General features: G+C 42.7%; 1 protein-coding gene across 1 annotated transcript; it reads left to right on the forward strand.

Annotated features, from left to right (window-relative positions):
• The first annotated feature begins 3,138 nt into the window (after positions 1 to 3,138).
• On the forward strand, positions 3,139 to 13,304 carry LOC110516399 (ras-related protein Rab-19-like). Its single transcript, XM_036945270.2, has 3 exons — positions 3,139 to 4,023; positions 10,745 to 10,928; positions 11,197 to 13,304. Exons 1-3 carry the CDS (start codon positions 3,820 to 3,822, stop codon positions 11,478 to 11,480), a joined length of 672 nt encoding a protein of 223 aa, XP_036801165.2. The 5' UTR covers positions 3,139 to 3,819; the 3' UTR covers positions 11,481 to 13,304.
• Positions 13,305 to 13,901: the final 597 nt, after the last annotated feature.

Below are 13,901 nucleotides of genomic sequence, written 5' to 3' on the forward strand. Positions count from 1 at the left end.
AGAGAGGGGCCTAGCCTGTTCCCAGATCTGTTTGTGTTATCATGTGTTTGGCATGACAAGCAGAGGCATGATGGCACAAACAGACTGGTTCCCAGGCTAAGAAGGGCCCCTGATACTTCTACAGATACTTCTATCAGTAGCATTTCATCTGTCTACAAACCCTAACTCTAACCTTAACCCTAATCCTTATTTTAAACCTTTCCCTAACCGTAACTTTAGCAAGCAGTTGCTATGAACAGATAGTTTGTTTGTTATCCCCTGTTTTTCACAGCAGGAAAACCATTTAAATTATGATGTGGATCATAATTAATGGACATTTTTTGTAGGGGTTGGTACATTTTTCATCAGGGCAAATCAAGTCTGACATTTTTTAAGTGGAAATTACAAACTTTAGAATACTTTTTTAAACCTTGAATACACTACAAGTCTGCATTTTCTGATGTGCAGGAAAATTCTCATCAACAACAGGATGATCAAATTAAGATCCGTCATCTGTTTGAGGATCTGAAGAGCATCTACAGATGGACTATCCAATAACCTAGATTAAGAAGAGTCTTTACTACTGGTGCATGGTTGTGTTTCCATTGCTTTTCATGTCCTGCAAGTCAATGATGGTATTAAGCACGTCAATAGTCTCTCTCAGATGCATGTTCTCTTCCTTAATTGCATTTCTCTCAGTGCTCCACCCCCTCTTTCCTCCTCTCCCTCCTGTCCCACTCTCTGCTCCTCCAGGTCCATTACCCACTCTTCTCTCTTCTTGTTCTTCTCCTCCATCTTCTCCAGTTCTCTCCCTCCCTCTAGATCCAGGAGTTTGCTGAGTGACTCGATCTCCCCCTGCGCTGCCTTGCTCTCCTCTTTTATCCACTCTCTGTCCTCTATCTCTTTCTTTTACAATTCATTTATCATCTTTCTCACGCTCCTAAACCTCACCATTGCCCCCAACATACTTTCCTGACGGTCCTCCAGCTATAGCTGGTCCTCCAGCGTATCTCTCTCTGTAGCTGTTCCACTCTAACCAAAGCTTCTTCTGGTTAACTCTGTTATCCTCTAAATCTATCACCTCCTTTTCCTTCTCCTGGTTATCTCTGTTATCCTCTAAATCTATCACCTCATTTTCCTTCTCCTGGTTATCTCTGTTATCCTCTAAATCTATCACCTCATTTTCCTTCTCCTGGTTATCTCTGTTATCCTCTAAATCTATCACCTCATTTTCCTTCTCCTGGTTATCTCTGTTATCCTCTAAATATATCACCTCATTTTCCTTCTCCTGGTTATCTCTCTGTGCATGTTTTTTCTCTCTCCTTCTCCAGCTCCAGCTCTACCTCCTCCTTCTCAGCTCTCTCCATCTCCACATGCACTGTTTCTCTCTCTCTTCCTTCCCTTCTGCCCTCTCCATCTCCACATGCACTGTGTCTCTCTCCTTCTCCAGCTCTACCTCCTCCTCCTTCTCAGCTCTCTCCATCTCCACATGCACTGTGTCTCTCTCCTTCTCCAGCTCTACCTCCTCCTTTTTCTCAGCTCTCTCCATCTCCACATGCACTGTTTCTCTCTCTCTTCCTTCCCTTCTGCCCTCTCCATCTCCACATGCACTGTTTCTCTCTCCTTCTCCAGCTCTACCTCCTCCTCCTTCTCAGCTCTCTCCATCGCCACTGTGCACTGTTTCTCTCTCTCTTCCTTCCCTTCTGCTCTCTCCATCTCCACATGCACTGTTTCTCTCTCTCTTCCTTCCCTTCTGCCCTCTCCATCTCCACATGCACTGTTTCTCTCTCTCTTCCTTCCCTTCTGCTCTCTCCATCTCCACATGCACTGTTTCTCTCTCTCTTCCTTCCCTTCTGCCCTCTCCATCTCCACATGCACTGTTTCTCTCTCTCTTCCTTCCCTTCTGCTCTCTCCATCTCCACATGCACCTTTTCTCTCTATCCTTCTCCAGCTCTACCTCCTCCTTCTTCTCAGCTCTCTCCATCTCCACATGCACTGTTTCTCTCTCTCTTCCTTCCCTTCTGCTCTCTCCATCTCCACATGCACTGTTTCTCTCTCTCTTCCTTCCCTTCTGCTCTCTCCATCTCCACATGCACCTTTTCTCTCTATCCTTCTCCAGCTCTACCTCCTCCTTCTTCTCAGCTCTCTCCATCTCCACATGCACTGTTTCTCTCTCTTCCTTCCCTTCTGCTCTCTCCATCTCCACATGCACCTTTTCTCTCTATCCTTCTCCAGCTCTACCTCCTCCTTCTCTTCTCTTGTCCTCTTCAACTCTGCCTCTAACAACCTTCTCTCTCCATCTTAATTAGATGCCCTTCCAACTCCCCATCTTGCTTCAGATGTACCTTCTTCTCTATGTCTCTCCGTCTCTCAGACTGCCTTATCTCTGCACTCCATTCTTCCTTTTTTCTTCCTGATTCTCTGTCTCTTTCTGTATCACAGATCTTATTGGATCACACTCCCTCGCTGCTTGTCTTGCCTGGTCTACTGCAAGCTCCAGCCTTTCTTTCTCATCCAGTTCCCCTCTATTTATTCTCCTCTTTATCCATCTGTTCCCTCTTCTTCTGAAAGTCATTTTCTTCTACTTTTAAGTTTTCTTTCATTTTATTTTGATGTTTTCTTTTCCCCCGAAACTCTTTCCTTTTCTCCCCCTGGAGATCAACACTCGTCATCTCGTACTCTCTGTCACTGTCCCCAAGACTCTGCAAAGGTGGCCAAGCCATTGCTCCACCAATCCACAAGCCGGAGTTATGTTGTGGTGGAGAATGTTTTGATTGAGGTGTTCTGGAAGATGCTAGTCATTGAATAGAATGTTTAATTCAAAACAACTGCTTTACAGTTCTGAGTTCCAACATTGAATAGAATGTGAGGCAGAGTTTCCATAAATACTGAAAGTTGTTTTTCTCACAGTTAAAGACAATAATGATAACATGATTTATAATACATCAAAACGGTCTTTCTGTTTTAGCATCTATTTTGGTATCTATTTAATTTGGAAAGTGTTTAAACAAAATATTTTTAACAAATTGTATCCAGGTTTTGAGAGCAATGGCAATGAGAACTGAAACACTACATTTCCCACAATACCACAGGTGGGAGCTCACGTGACGATTAGCAGGTAGGGCGGGATTAAATTGGTAGAAAGAGACGGAAAAACCTAATGAGGGCGGGAAGGCAACAGGTGGATGGAGGAAGAGAAAGTAACATCCACTAACAAAGACAATCTGGAGGAGAAAAAGGCAGCTCTTTTGACAGTGTAAAGGAGACTCAATCTGTTTCTTATTCTGTGTGGAGGAGTAGTGTAGTGTTCAGTGCACTCTGTTGCCGTTGGAAATGAACTGGGGCAACACCTGAGAGGAGGCTGGTCGGGAGCAGAAAGGGAATGCTTTCGTTCTGGAGAATTGAGCCGCTGTTATCCTCACCTGGTGGATGTACGGGGCGGAGAGAGGCCTGATTGGAGGGAACATTCTGGGCTCCGTTCTCAGCTCTGAAGTGGTTATATGGCCAGAAGGAAATCCTGTATCACACCTGATCAACTAAAGAATGCTATTTTCCACACTTGTGCTGTGACCTACTACAGTACTGAAGCTACTGTATATGGAAGAGCCTTCTCTGGCCAGGGAGGATTTAGGAGTCACGAAGCGACAGGTACAAGTCAACAAGAGACCCTAGGTCATCTGGGATTATAACCTTGCAACAACCATCACGGGATAGCATTGTAAGGCAGACATCACTCACTTGCTTATAACACAGTTATAACATAGTCATAGCATTGTGACGTGACACTAAGTCAGTGTCTTGGTGTGGCTCCCAGGCCCAGACAGCCCACTCCTCTTCACGATGCAACAGCCAACTGGAGGAGTGGAGCAGCAGGACGAATCCTTTGATTTCCTGTTCAAGATCATCCTGATTGGAGATTCTAACGTGGGCAAGACCTGCGTGGTCCAGAGCTTCAAGTCAGGACAGTTCTCAGAGAGGCAACAGAACACCATAGGAGTGGACTTCACCGTGCGGACAGTGGACATCGAGGGCAAGAAAATTAAGGTAAGGAAGTCAGCCTCAAACCTTTAGGAGAAATGGTGCTTTTATAGAACTTAAAGGGTTCAATGAAAGTCAGCCTAAACCTAACCCTAACCCTACAGTCACTGTCACTCCAGCAAGCTGTTGCATAGCAACAGAGCTGCAGTTGGTAGTGTGTTGATAGTTTGAACATCTACAACACATCTTCTGTTGTTGACTATACACAGAACGTATAACTGAAATGTCAAAGTGTTGCTGTCTGAATACTTCAGTTTGGAAGCCATTGGGGTGGTTGGTGTAAAACACAGCTGTTGTCTTGTGATACTGTCAAGAAGGCTTTGCAGGCCTTAATTAAGTTGACGCTTAACACAAGTTGGACCGGCATTTCATGAGGGACTCGCCTTTCTGGTTCTCCTACAACACATCAGTCATTCCTCTTTCTCTTCCCTGACCAAAAACGTCCGTATTTATTTTTAAACTTCAATGAGAAAAGTGAGAGTAAGCCTTAAGTACCTATTGAGGTCAAACTACTGTATGCTTGAATAGGAAACATCTATGAGGGGCTGGCTACACTCTTATCATTTTGTTTGCTATCTAGATTCTAGAACCTTAAAGGCTTTTTGGTTGCAGATAGAATGCTTTGTGTTCCATGTAGAACCCTCTCTACAGATGGTTCTACCTGGAGCCAAAAACGGTTCTAACTGGAATCAAAAAGGGTTCTCCTATGGGTCAGCCCAAGAACTCTTTTGGAACCCTTTTTTCTAAGAGTGTAGGTTTAAATACTTTAGAGATACTTTAGGTTGAAATGATTTTGTAGCTGGAGGGCCCCTCCCTCCCTACTCTACCAACACATGCTAACTGTATTGTTCCCCAAACCTGCCAGACGAGAGAGGCGATAGGAAGGTATTTATGGTGCGGCCTCTTCCTCTTACCAACCACTCTTAGAAAAAAGGGTCACAAAAGTATTCTTCCACTGTCCCCGTAGGAGAACCCTTTTTGGTTCCATGTAGAACCCTCTGTGGAAAGAACCAAATAGGGTTCTATGGGGACAGCCAAATAACCATTTTCAGTGGTAGATAGCACCATTTTGTTTAAGAGGTATAGTAACATTATTACTAGAGGGGCCTACTGTGTGTCATATACCTCCTTCATTCTAGAATGGGTTCTATTTCATTCTGTGTTACTGACCGTATCCTCAACCAACTGACCTTTGACACAGGAAGGAAGGAAGAGCAGGCAAGTGGATGGCTTCAGAATGTATCTTAGTCTGGGGCTCTGTCCCAGAGCGCACCCTATTCCTTATCTAGTGCACTACTTTTGACCAGGGCCCATGTCTCTGGTTGAAAGTAGTGCACTATATAGGGAATAGGGTGTCATTTGGTTTATGGCCACTGTGTGAATAGGGCTTTGTTGCCTCAACTGACCGCACATCAGAACGAATGCAAATCATGCATGATGACAACACTAGACCATTGTTGCTATCCCTGTACCACACACATAACTCCACGTGACAACTGTAACCACACAAAGAGACAGAGATCAATGCAAACAGCATTTATTCAGTCTGCTTGTACTATTTACTGACAGGAACATGGATATTATTTAACTGTAAAGAGTTGTATTTACTGACAGGAACATGGATATTATTTAACTGTAAAGAGTTGTATTTACTGACAGGAACATGGATATTATTTAACTGTAAAGAGTTGTATTTACTGACAGGAACATGGATATTATTTAACTGTAAAGAGTTGTATTTACTGACAGGAACATGGATATTATTTAACTGTAAAGAGTTGTATTTACTGACAGGAACATGGATGTTATTTAACTGTAAAGAGTTGTATTTACTGACAGGAACATGGATATTATTTAACTGTAAAGAGTTGTATTTACTGACAGGAACATGGATATTATTTAACTGTAAAGAGTTGTATTTACTGACAGGAACATGGATATTATTTAACTGTAAAGAGTTGTATTTACTGACAGGAACATGGATATTATTTAACTGTAAAGAGTTGTATTTACTGACAGGAACATGGATATTATTTAACTGTAAAGAGTTGTATTTACTGACAGGAACATGGATATTATTTAACTGTAAAGAGTTGTATTTACTGACAGGAACATGGATATTATTTAACTGTAAAGAGTTATATTTACTGACAGGAACATGGATATTATTTAACTGTAAAGAGTTATATTTACTGACAGGAACATGGATGTTATTTAACTGTAAAGAGTTATATTTACTGACAGGAACATGGATATTATTTAACTGTAAAGAGTTATATTTACTGACAGGAACATGGATATTATTTAACTGTAAAGAGTTGTATTTACTGACAGGAACATGGATGTTATTTAACTGTAAAGAGTTGTATTTACTGACAGGAACATGGATATTATTTAACTGTAAAGAGTTGTATTTACTGACAGGAACATGGATATTATTTAACTGTAAAGAGTTGTATTTACTGACAGGAACATGGATATTATTTAACTGTAAAGAGTTGTATTTACTGACAGGAACATGGATATTATTTAACTGTAAAGAGTTGTATTTACTGACAGGAACATGGATATTATTTAACTGTAAAGAGTTGTATTTACTGACAGGAACATGGATATTATTTAACTGTAAAGAGTTGTATTTACTGACAGGAACATGGATGTTATTTAACTGTAAAGAGTTGTATTTACTGACAGGAACATGGATGTTATTTAACTGTAAAGAGTTGTATTTACTGACAGGAACATGGATATTATTTAACTGTAAAGAGTTGTATTTACTGACAGGAACATGGATGTTATTTAACTGTAAAGAGTTGTATTTACTGACAGGAACATGGATATTATTTAACTGTAAAGAGTTGTATTTACTGACAGGAACATGGATATTATTTAACTGTAAAGAGTTGTATTTACTGACAGGAACATGGATATTATTTAACTGTAAAGAGTTGTATTTACTGACAGGAACATGGATATTATTTAACTGTAAAGAGTTGTATTTACTGACAGGAACATGGATATTATTTAACTGTAAAGAGTTGTATTTACTGACAGGAACATGGATATTATTTAACTGTAAAGAGTTGTATTTACTGACAGGAACATGGATGTTATTTAACTGTAAAGAGTTGTATTTACTGACAGGAACATGGATATTATTCTGCTGTAAAGAGTTGTATTTACTGACAGGAACATGGATATTATTTAACTGTAAAGAGTTGTATTTACTGACAGGAACATGGATGTTATTTAACTGTAAAGAGTTGTATTTACTGACAGGAACATGGATGTTATTTAACTGTAAAGAGTTGTATTTACTGACAGGAACATGGATGTTATTTAACTGTAAAGAGTTGTATTTACTGACAGGAACATGGATATTATTCTGCTGTAAAGAGTTGTATTTACTGACAGGAACATGGATGTTATTTAACTGTAAAGAGTTGTATTTACTGACAGGAACATGGATGTTATTTAACTGTAAAGAGTTGTATTTACTGACAGGAACATGGATATTATTTAACTGTAAAGAGTTGTATTTACTGACAGGAACATGGATATTATTTAACTGTAAAGAGTTGTATTTACTGACAGGAACATGGATGTTATTTAACTGTAAAGAGTTGTATTTACTGACAGGAACATGGATATTATTTAACTGTAAAGAGTTGTATTTACTGACAGGAACATGGATGTTATTTAACTGTAAAGAGTTGTATTTACTGACAGGAACATGGATGTTATTTAACTGTAAAGAGTTCTATTTAGTTTCTTTATCACTTTGCATGACAACGGCAGTGCCCTTGCTCCAGGCAGTGTTTTTGCTCCAGGCAGTGTTTTTGCTCCAGGCAGTGCCCTTGCTCCAGGCAGTGCCCTTGCTCCAGGCAGTGCCCTTGCTCCAGGCAGTGTTTTTGCTCCAGGCAGTGTTTTTGCTCCAGGCAGTGTTTTTGCTCCAGGCAGTGCCCTTGCTCCAGGCAGTGCCCTTGCTCCAGGCAGTGCTCTTACGCCAGTGCTCTTGCTCCAGGCAGTGCCCTTGCTCCAGGCAGTGCTCTTACGCCAGTGCTCTTGCTCCAGGCAGTGCTCTTGCTCCAGGCAGTGCTCTTGCTCCAGGCAGTGTTTTTGCTCCAGGCAGTGCTCTTGCTCCAGGCAGTGCTCTTACGCCAGTGCTCTTGCTCCAGGCAGTGCCCTTGCTCCACACAGTGTTTTTGCTCCAGGCAGTGCTCTTGCTCCAGGCAGTGCTCTTACGCCAGTGCTCTTGCTCCAGGCAGTGCTCTTGCTCCAGGCATAAATGGAGTTGCAGGGTGTTTTGCTTCCCTCCCTATAGAGGTGTGTCATTGTTAAACACAGGAACCCGTGGAAATCCCCTGTACATCACTGCACACATACTGTATATAAGCCATCCCTCCCAAAGCCAGTGGAAATCCCCTGTACATCACTGCACACATACTGTATATAAGCTATCCCTCCCAAAGCCAGTGGAAATCCCCTGTACATCACTGCACACATACTGTATATAAGCTATCCCTCCCAAAGCCAGTGGAAATCCCCTGTACATCACTGCACACATGCTGTATATAAGCTATCCCTCCCAAAGCCAGTGGAAATCCCTGTGCATCACTGCACACATACTGTATATAAGCTATCCCTCCCAAAGCCAGTGTCAGAGACATGTTTACTGCATTAGAACTACAACACGTACGAATCAAAACCGATCATCCCTACAGTAGCTTTTGGAATCATATAAACAACATGTTCTCCTGTGCTTGTGTACATGTTGTGTGGATGATTAGGAGAAAGAGGGATGAAAGGATGTAATGGGGGGTTTTAGAGGAAGACAAAGATAAAGTCTGTGAGGACAGTGATAAAGAAACCAATGCAGGGAAGACCAGGTGAGCATGGGAGTTTAGGAACTCTGGTGCCAGGTGTGTCAGGTTGCTATGGCAGTTGTTGCTATGCTAACATGAAGAGAGGAGCAGATCAGGCGGAGGCTGAAGGAGATACCTGAGACACACAGTGGCATATTGCAGCCTTTTTTAACATTCACAGTACATCATCATTTTGTTAAGGTGTCATTTCAGTAGTGCTGCCTTCACACAGAGTTTTGTATTGTTCCCTCCAGGAGTATATTAGACTGTGGGATCATTGTTTTGTATCGTTCCCTCCAGGAGAATATTAGACTGTGAGATCATTGTGTTGTATTGTTCCCTCCAGGAGAATATTAGACTGTGAGATCATTGTGTTGTATCGTTCCCTCCAGGAGTATATTAGACTGTGGGATCATTGTTTTGTATCGTTCCCTCCAGGAGAATATTAGACTGTGGGATCATTGTTTTGTATCGTTCCCTCCAGGAGAATATTAGACTGTGAGATCATTGTGTTGTATCGTTCCCTCCAGGAGAATATTAGACTGTGGGATCATTGTGTTGTATCGTTCCCTCCAGGAGAATATTAGACTGTGGGATCATTGTGTTGTATCGTTCCCTCCAGGAGAATATTAGACTGTGAGATCATTGTGTTGTATCGTTCCCTCCAGGAGAATATTAGACTGTGGGATCATTGTGTTGTATCGTTCCCTCCAGGAGAATATTAGACTGTGGGATCATTGTTTTGTATCGTTCCCTCCAGGAGTATATTAGACTGTGGGATCATTGTTTTGTATCGTTCCCTCCAGGAGTATATTAGACTGTGAGATCATTGTGTTTGTATCGTTCCCTCCAGGAGTATATTAGACTGTGGGATCATTGTGTTGTATCGTTCCCTCCAGGAGAATATTAGACTGTGGGATCATTGTTTTGTATCGTTCCCTCCAGGAGTATATTAGACTGTGGGATCATTGTTTTGTATCGTTCCCTCCAGGAGTATATTAGACTGTGAGATCATTGTGTTTGTATCGTTCCCTCCAGGAGTATATTAGACTGTGAGATCATTGTGTTTGTGTTGTTCCCTCCAGGAGTATATTAGACTGTGGGATCATTGTGTTTTGTGTTGTTCCCTCCAGGAGTATATTAGACTGTGGGATCATTGTGTTTTGTATCGTTCCCTCCAGGAGTATATTAGACTGTGGGATCATTGTGTTGTATCGTTCCCTCCAGGAGAATATTAGACTGTGGGATCATTGTGTTGTATCGTTCCCTCCAGGAGAATATTAGACTGTGGGATCATTGTTTTGTATCGTTCCCTCCAGGAGTATATTAGACTGTGGGATCATTGTTTTGTATCGTTCCCTCCAGGAGTATATTAGACTGTGAGATCATTGTTTTGTATCGTTCCCTCCAGGAGTATATTAGACTGTGAGATCATTGTGTTTGTGTTGTTCCCTCCAGGAGTATATTAGACTGTGGGATCATTGTGTTTTGTATCGTTCCCTCCAGGAGTATATTAGACTGTGGGATCATTGTGTTGTATCGTTCCCTCCAGGAGTATATTAGACTGTGAGATCATTGTGTTTGTGTTGTTCCCTCCAGGAGAATATTAGACTGTGAGATCATTGTGTTTGTATTGTTCCCTCCAGGAGAATATTAGACTGTGAGATCATTGTGTTGTATTGTTCCCTCCAGGAGAATATTAGACTGTGAGATCATTGTGTTTTTGTTGTTCCCTCCAGGAGTATATTAGACTGTGAGATCATTGTTTTGTATCGTTCCCTCCAGGAGTATATTAGACTGTGAGATCATTGTGTTTGTGTGTGAGATATTTCTCTAATTCCGTGTGTGTCTGTGTAAAACAGATGCAGGTATGGGACACGGCTGGACAGGAGCGTTTCCGGACCATCACCCAGAGTTACTACCGCAGCGCCCACGGCGCCATGATCGCCTATGACATCACACGCCACGGAACCTTTGACTCCGTGTCCAATTGGATCAGGGAGGTGGAGCTGTACGGCGCGGCCAATGTAGTGCTCTGTCTCATTGGTGAGTGGGAGCAAAAACATTTGCTAACACTATGTGGCATGGGCCATTGTTTTGAATTGAAATGTTTGTTCTATCCTTTGTATTTCTATAATTGAGATGTAAAGATTTGAAACAAAAAAAATCTGGGCCTCTCTCAGAAAAGAGGTACAAACCTTTAAAATACTTTAACCCCTGACCCCTTCCTGTTCAAATAAAGGTCAAATCAATGTGTTTTTGACAAATCAGTTCTAAAAACAAAACTTGAAACACCTATTTCTCTCCTTCCCAGGTAACAAGTCTGACCTGGAGTCTGAGCGTCAGGTGTTGTTCCAGGAAGCATGCTGTATGGCTGAGGAGAGAGGCATCCTGGCAGCATTAGAGACCTCAGCTAAGGAGGCCCAGAATGTGGACGATGCCTTCATGATGATGGCCCGCGAGCTGCTGGCGCGCAACGGCACTGCCGTCCGGCAACAGGCCCCTAGCAACAATGACTCGCCCCGCGTCCTGCTCCGAGCCAACTCACGACCAATCAACGGGCCAGCGGTGATCACAGACAGGAAGACGTGTTGCTGACATAGAGAGGAGGAAGGACAACAGAGGGAGTCTAAGAATGGATACCTGCGTGTGCCACTGTGTTACCTGGAAGAGGACAGAATAAGGCAGGGATCATCAACTAGATTCAGCCGCGGGACGATCTTTTCTGGAACGGATGGTTGAGGGGCCGGAACACAATTACAATTCATTTGTAAACCACAAATTGACCGCAAGATGCCCAAACAGATATAGTTTGACAAACATAATCATTTCAAACCTTGTTCACATTTGTATACGTTCACACTTCTCTCCATTATGCGTGGGAATACTTGGGAACAGATTTCTTAAATTAAAATCACTTGGAGCTGATTTCCTGGTGTTTCAACAATCTTTAATGTCCAACAATAACAATTCCACAAAGAAATATATATATAATAAATAAAACCCACCCGCGGGCCGCCACCTGGGAAACCCTGGAATAGGGGAAGCTGAGACTGTTACAGGCAGAACACACACTCCTTTTGTGTGTGTGACTTTAGGTACTATTGACCTATGTAGTGGTGTAGCGCAGTTTCTCAACCCCCTGACCCCCCCCCCCCCCACAAGGTACGAGCAATTTAATTTAAAAAATGCTAAGTAGCTTTTTTTATAGCTGATCTCATGCTCTTTTCCATATTCTGCTGAGAGAACATGTTGCTGTTTTGGTTCTCAGGGATTCTTGAAAGATGGGACAATCTCAACTTTTTCCCACGAATGTTGGTCTTAATATTAACAAAATGTGAAATATAGTTTTTGATCGACCAAAGTATCAGCTATCACACCATGTAAATGAATAACTTCCTAATGACATTTTTAATAAATCATCAAATGCAACTAACTGGATTTCTGTCAACTCCCGTCAGACACCATAAAATTGGGGGGACTGTAGCGGTGGATCTATGACACTGTGACCTTGTGAGTGTCCCAGGGGGGAGTGGACTGGAGCGGTGGATCTGTGACCTTGTGAGTGTCCCGGGGGGGGGGGGGGGGGTGGACTGGAGCAGTGGATGAAACACTACAGTACTGTTCCACCTGCTGCCATCCATGTTGTTGCTGAAAGCCTACAGAGCCTGAACAGAGCCTGGACAGAGCCTGGACAGAGCCTGAACAGAGCCTGAACAGAGCCTGAACAGAGCCTGAACAGAGCCTGAACAGAGCCTGCACAGAGCCTGAACAGAGCCTGAACAGAGCCTGAACAGAGCCTGCACAGAGCCTGAACAGAGCCTGAACAGAGCCTGAACAGAGCCTGGACAGAGCCTGAACAGAGCCTGCACAGAGCCTGCACAGAGCCTGAACAGAGCCTGAACAGAGCCTGAACAGAGCCTGAACAGAGCCTGCACAGAGCCTGAACAGAGCCTGAACAGAGCCTGAACAGAGCCTGAACAGAGCCTGCACAGAGCCTGAACAGAGCCTGAACAGTGCCTGAACAGAGCCTGAACAGAGCCTGAACAGAGCCTGAACAGAGCCTGCACATTGCCTGTAGTGTGACTCCCACCAACCTACTCACACAGAGCAAGCTATGTTGTTGTATTAGAAAACATGTGCTCATCAGTGATGTTCTACTGACGTCTCGAGAGACATTTTAATTTGTGATGATTTATGTACAATGTTGCCTAATATGTGACAGTCAATGGTCACACTAACGTTATACTATTGTTATAGACATTCAATTAGATTTTAATTTGAGGCCCTGTGGCAGAAAGTGATAAGGGAAGCTAGTGGGTCTGGGAAGGTGTGATGTCGTTGATGTTTGTATGATGTATTTTGTATCTTTTGTATTGTTTCTCAAAGATCAAATAAAATCAACAACAACAAAAAATAAAATAGATTGTAAAATATGCCTTTGGGCCTTTGGAAAGGGGTTGAGGTTCAGTTTGAACTAAGTGTTGCACTACGGGCTCTTCAAGTTGGGCCTTTGGAAAGGGGTTGAGGTTCAGTTTGAACTAAGTGTTGCACTACGGGCTCTTCAAGTTGGGCCTTTGGAAAGGGGTTGAGGTTCAGTTTGAACTAAGTGTTGCACTACGGCCTCTTCAAGTTGGGCCTTTGGAAAGGGGTTGAGGTTCAGTTTGAACTAAGTGTTGCACTACGGGCTCTTCAAGTTGGGCCTTTGGAAAGGGGTTGAGGTTCAGTTTGAACTAAGTGTTGCACTACGGCCTCTTCAAGTTGGGCCTTTGGAAAGGGGTTGAGGTTCAGTTTGAACTAAGTGTTGCACTACGGCCTCTTCAAGTTGGGCCTTTGGAAAGGTGTTGAGGTTCAGTTTGAACTAAGTGTTGCACTACGGCCTCTTCAAGTTGGGCCTTTGGAAAGGTGTTGAGGTTCAGTTTGAACTAAGTGTTGCACTACGGCCTCTTCAAGTTGGGCCTTTGGAAAGGGGTTGAGGTTCAGTTTGAACTAAGTGTTGCACTACGGCCTCTTCAAGTT

Source organism: Oncorhynchus mykiss, unplaced genomic scaffold, assembly GCF_057628025.1.
Source record: "Oncorhynchus mykiss isolate SJ-2025 unplaced genomic scaffold, ASM5762802v1 scaffold96, whole genome shotgun sequence".
NCBI lineage: Eukaryota > Metazoa > Chordata > Actinopteri > Salmoniformes > Salmonidae > Oncorhynchus > Oncorhynchus mykiss.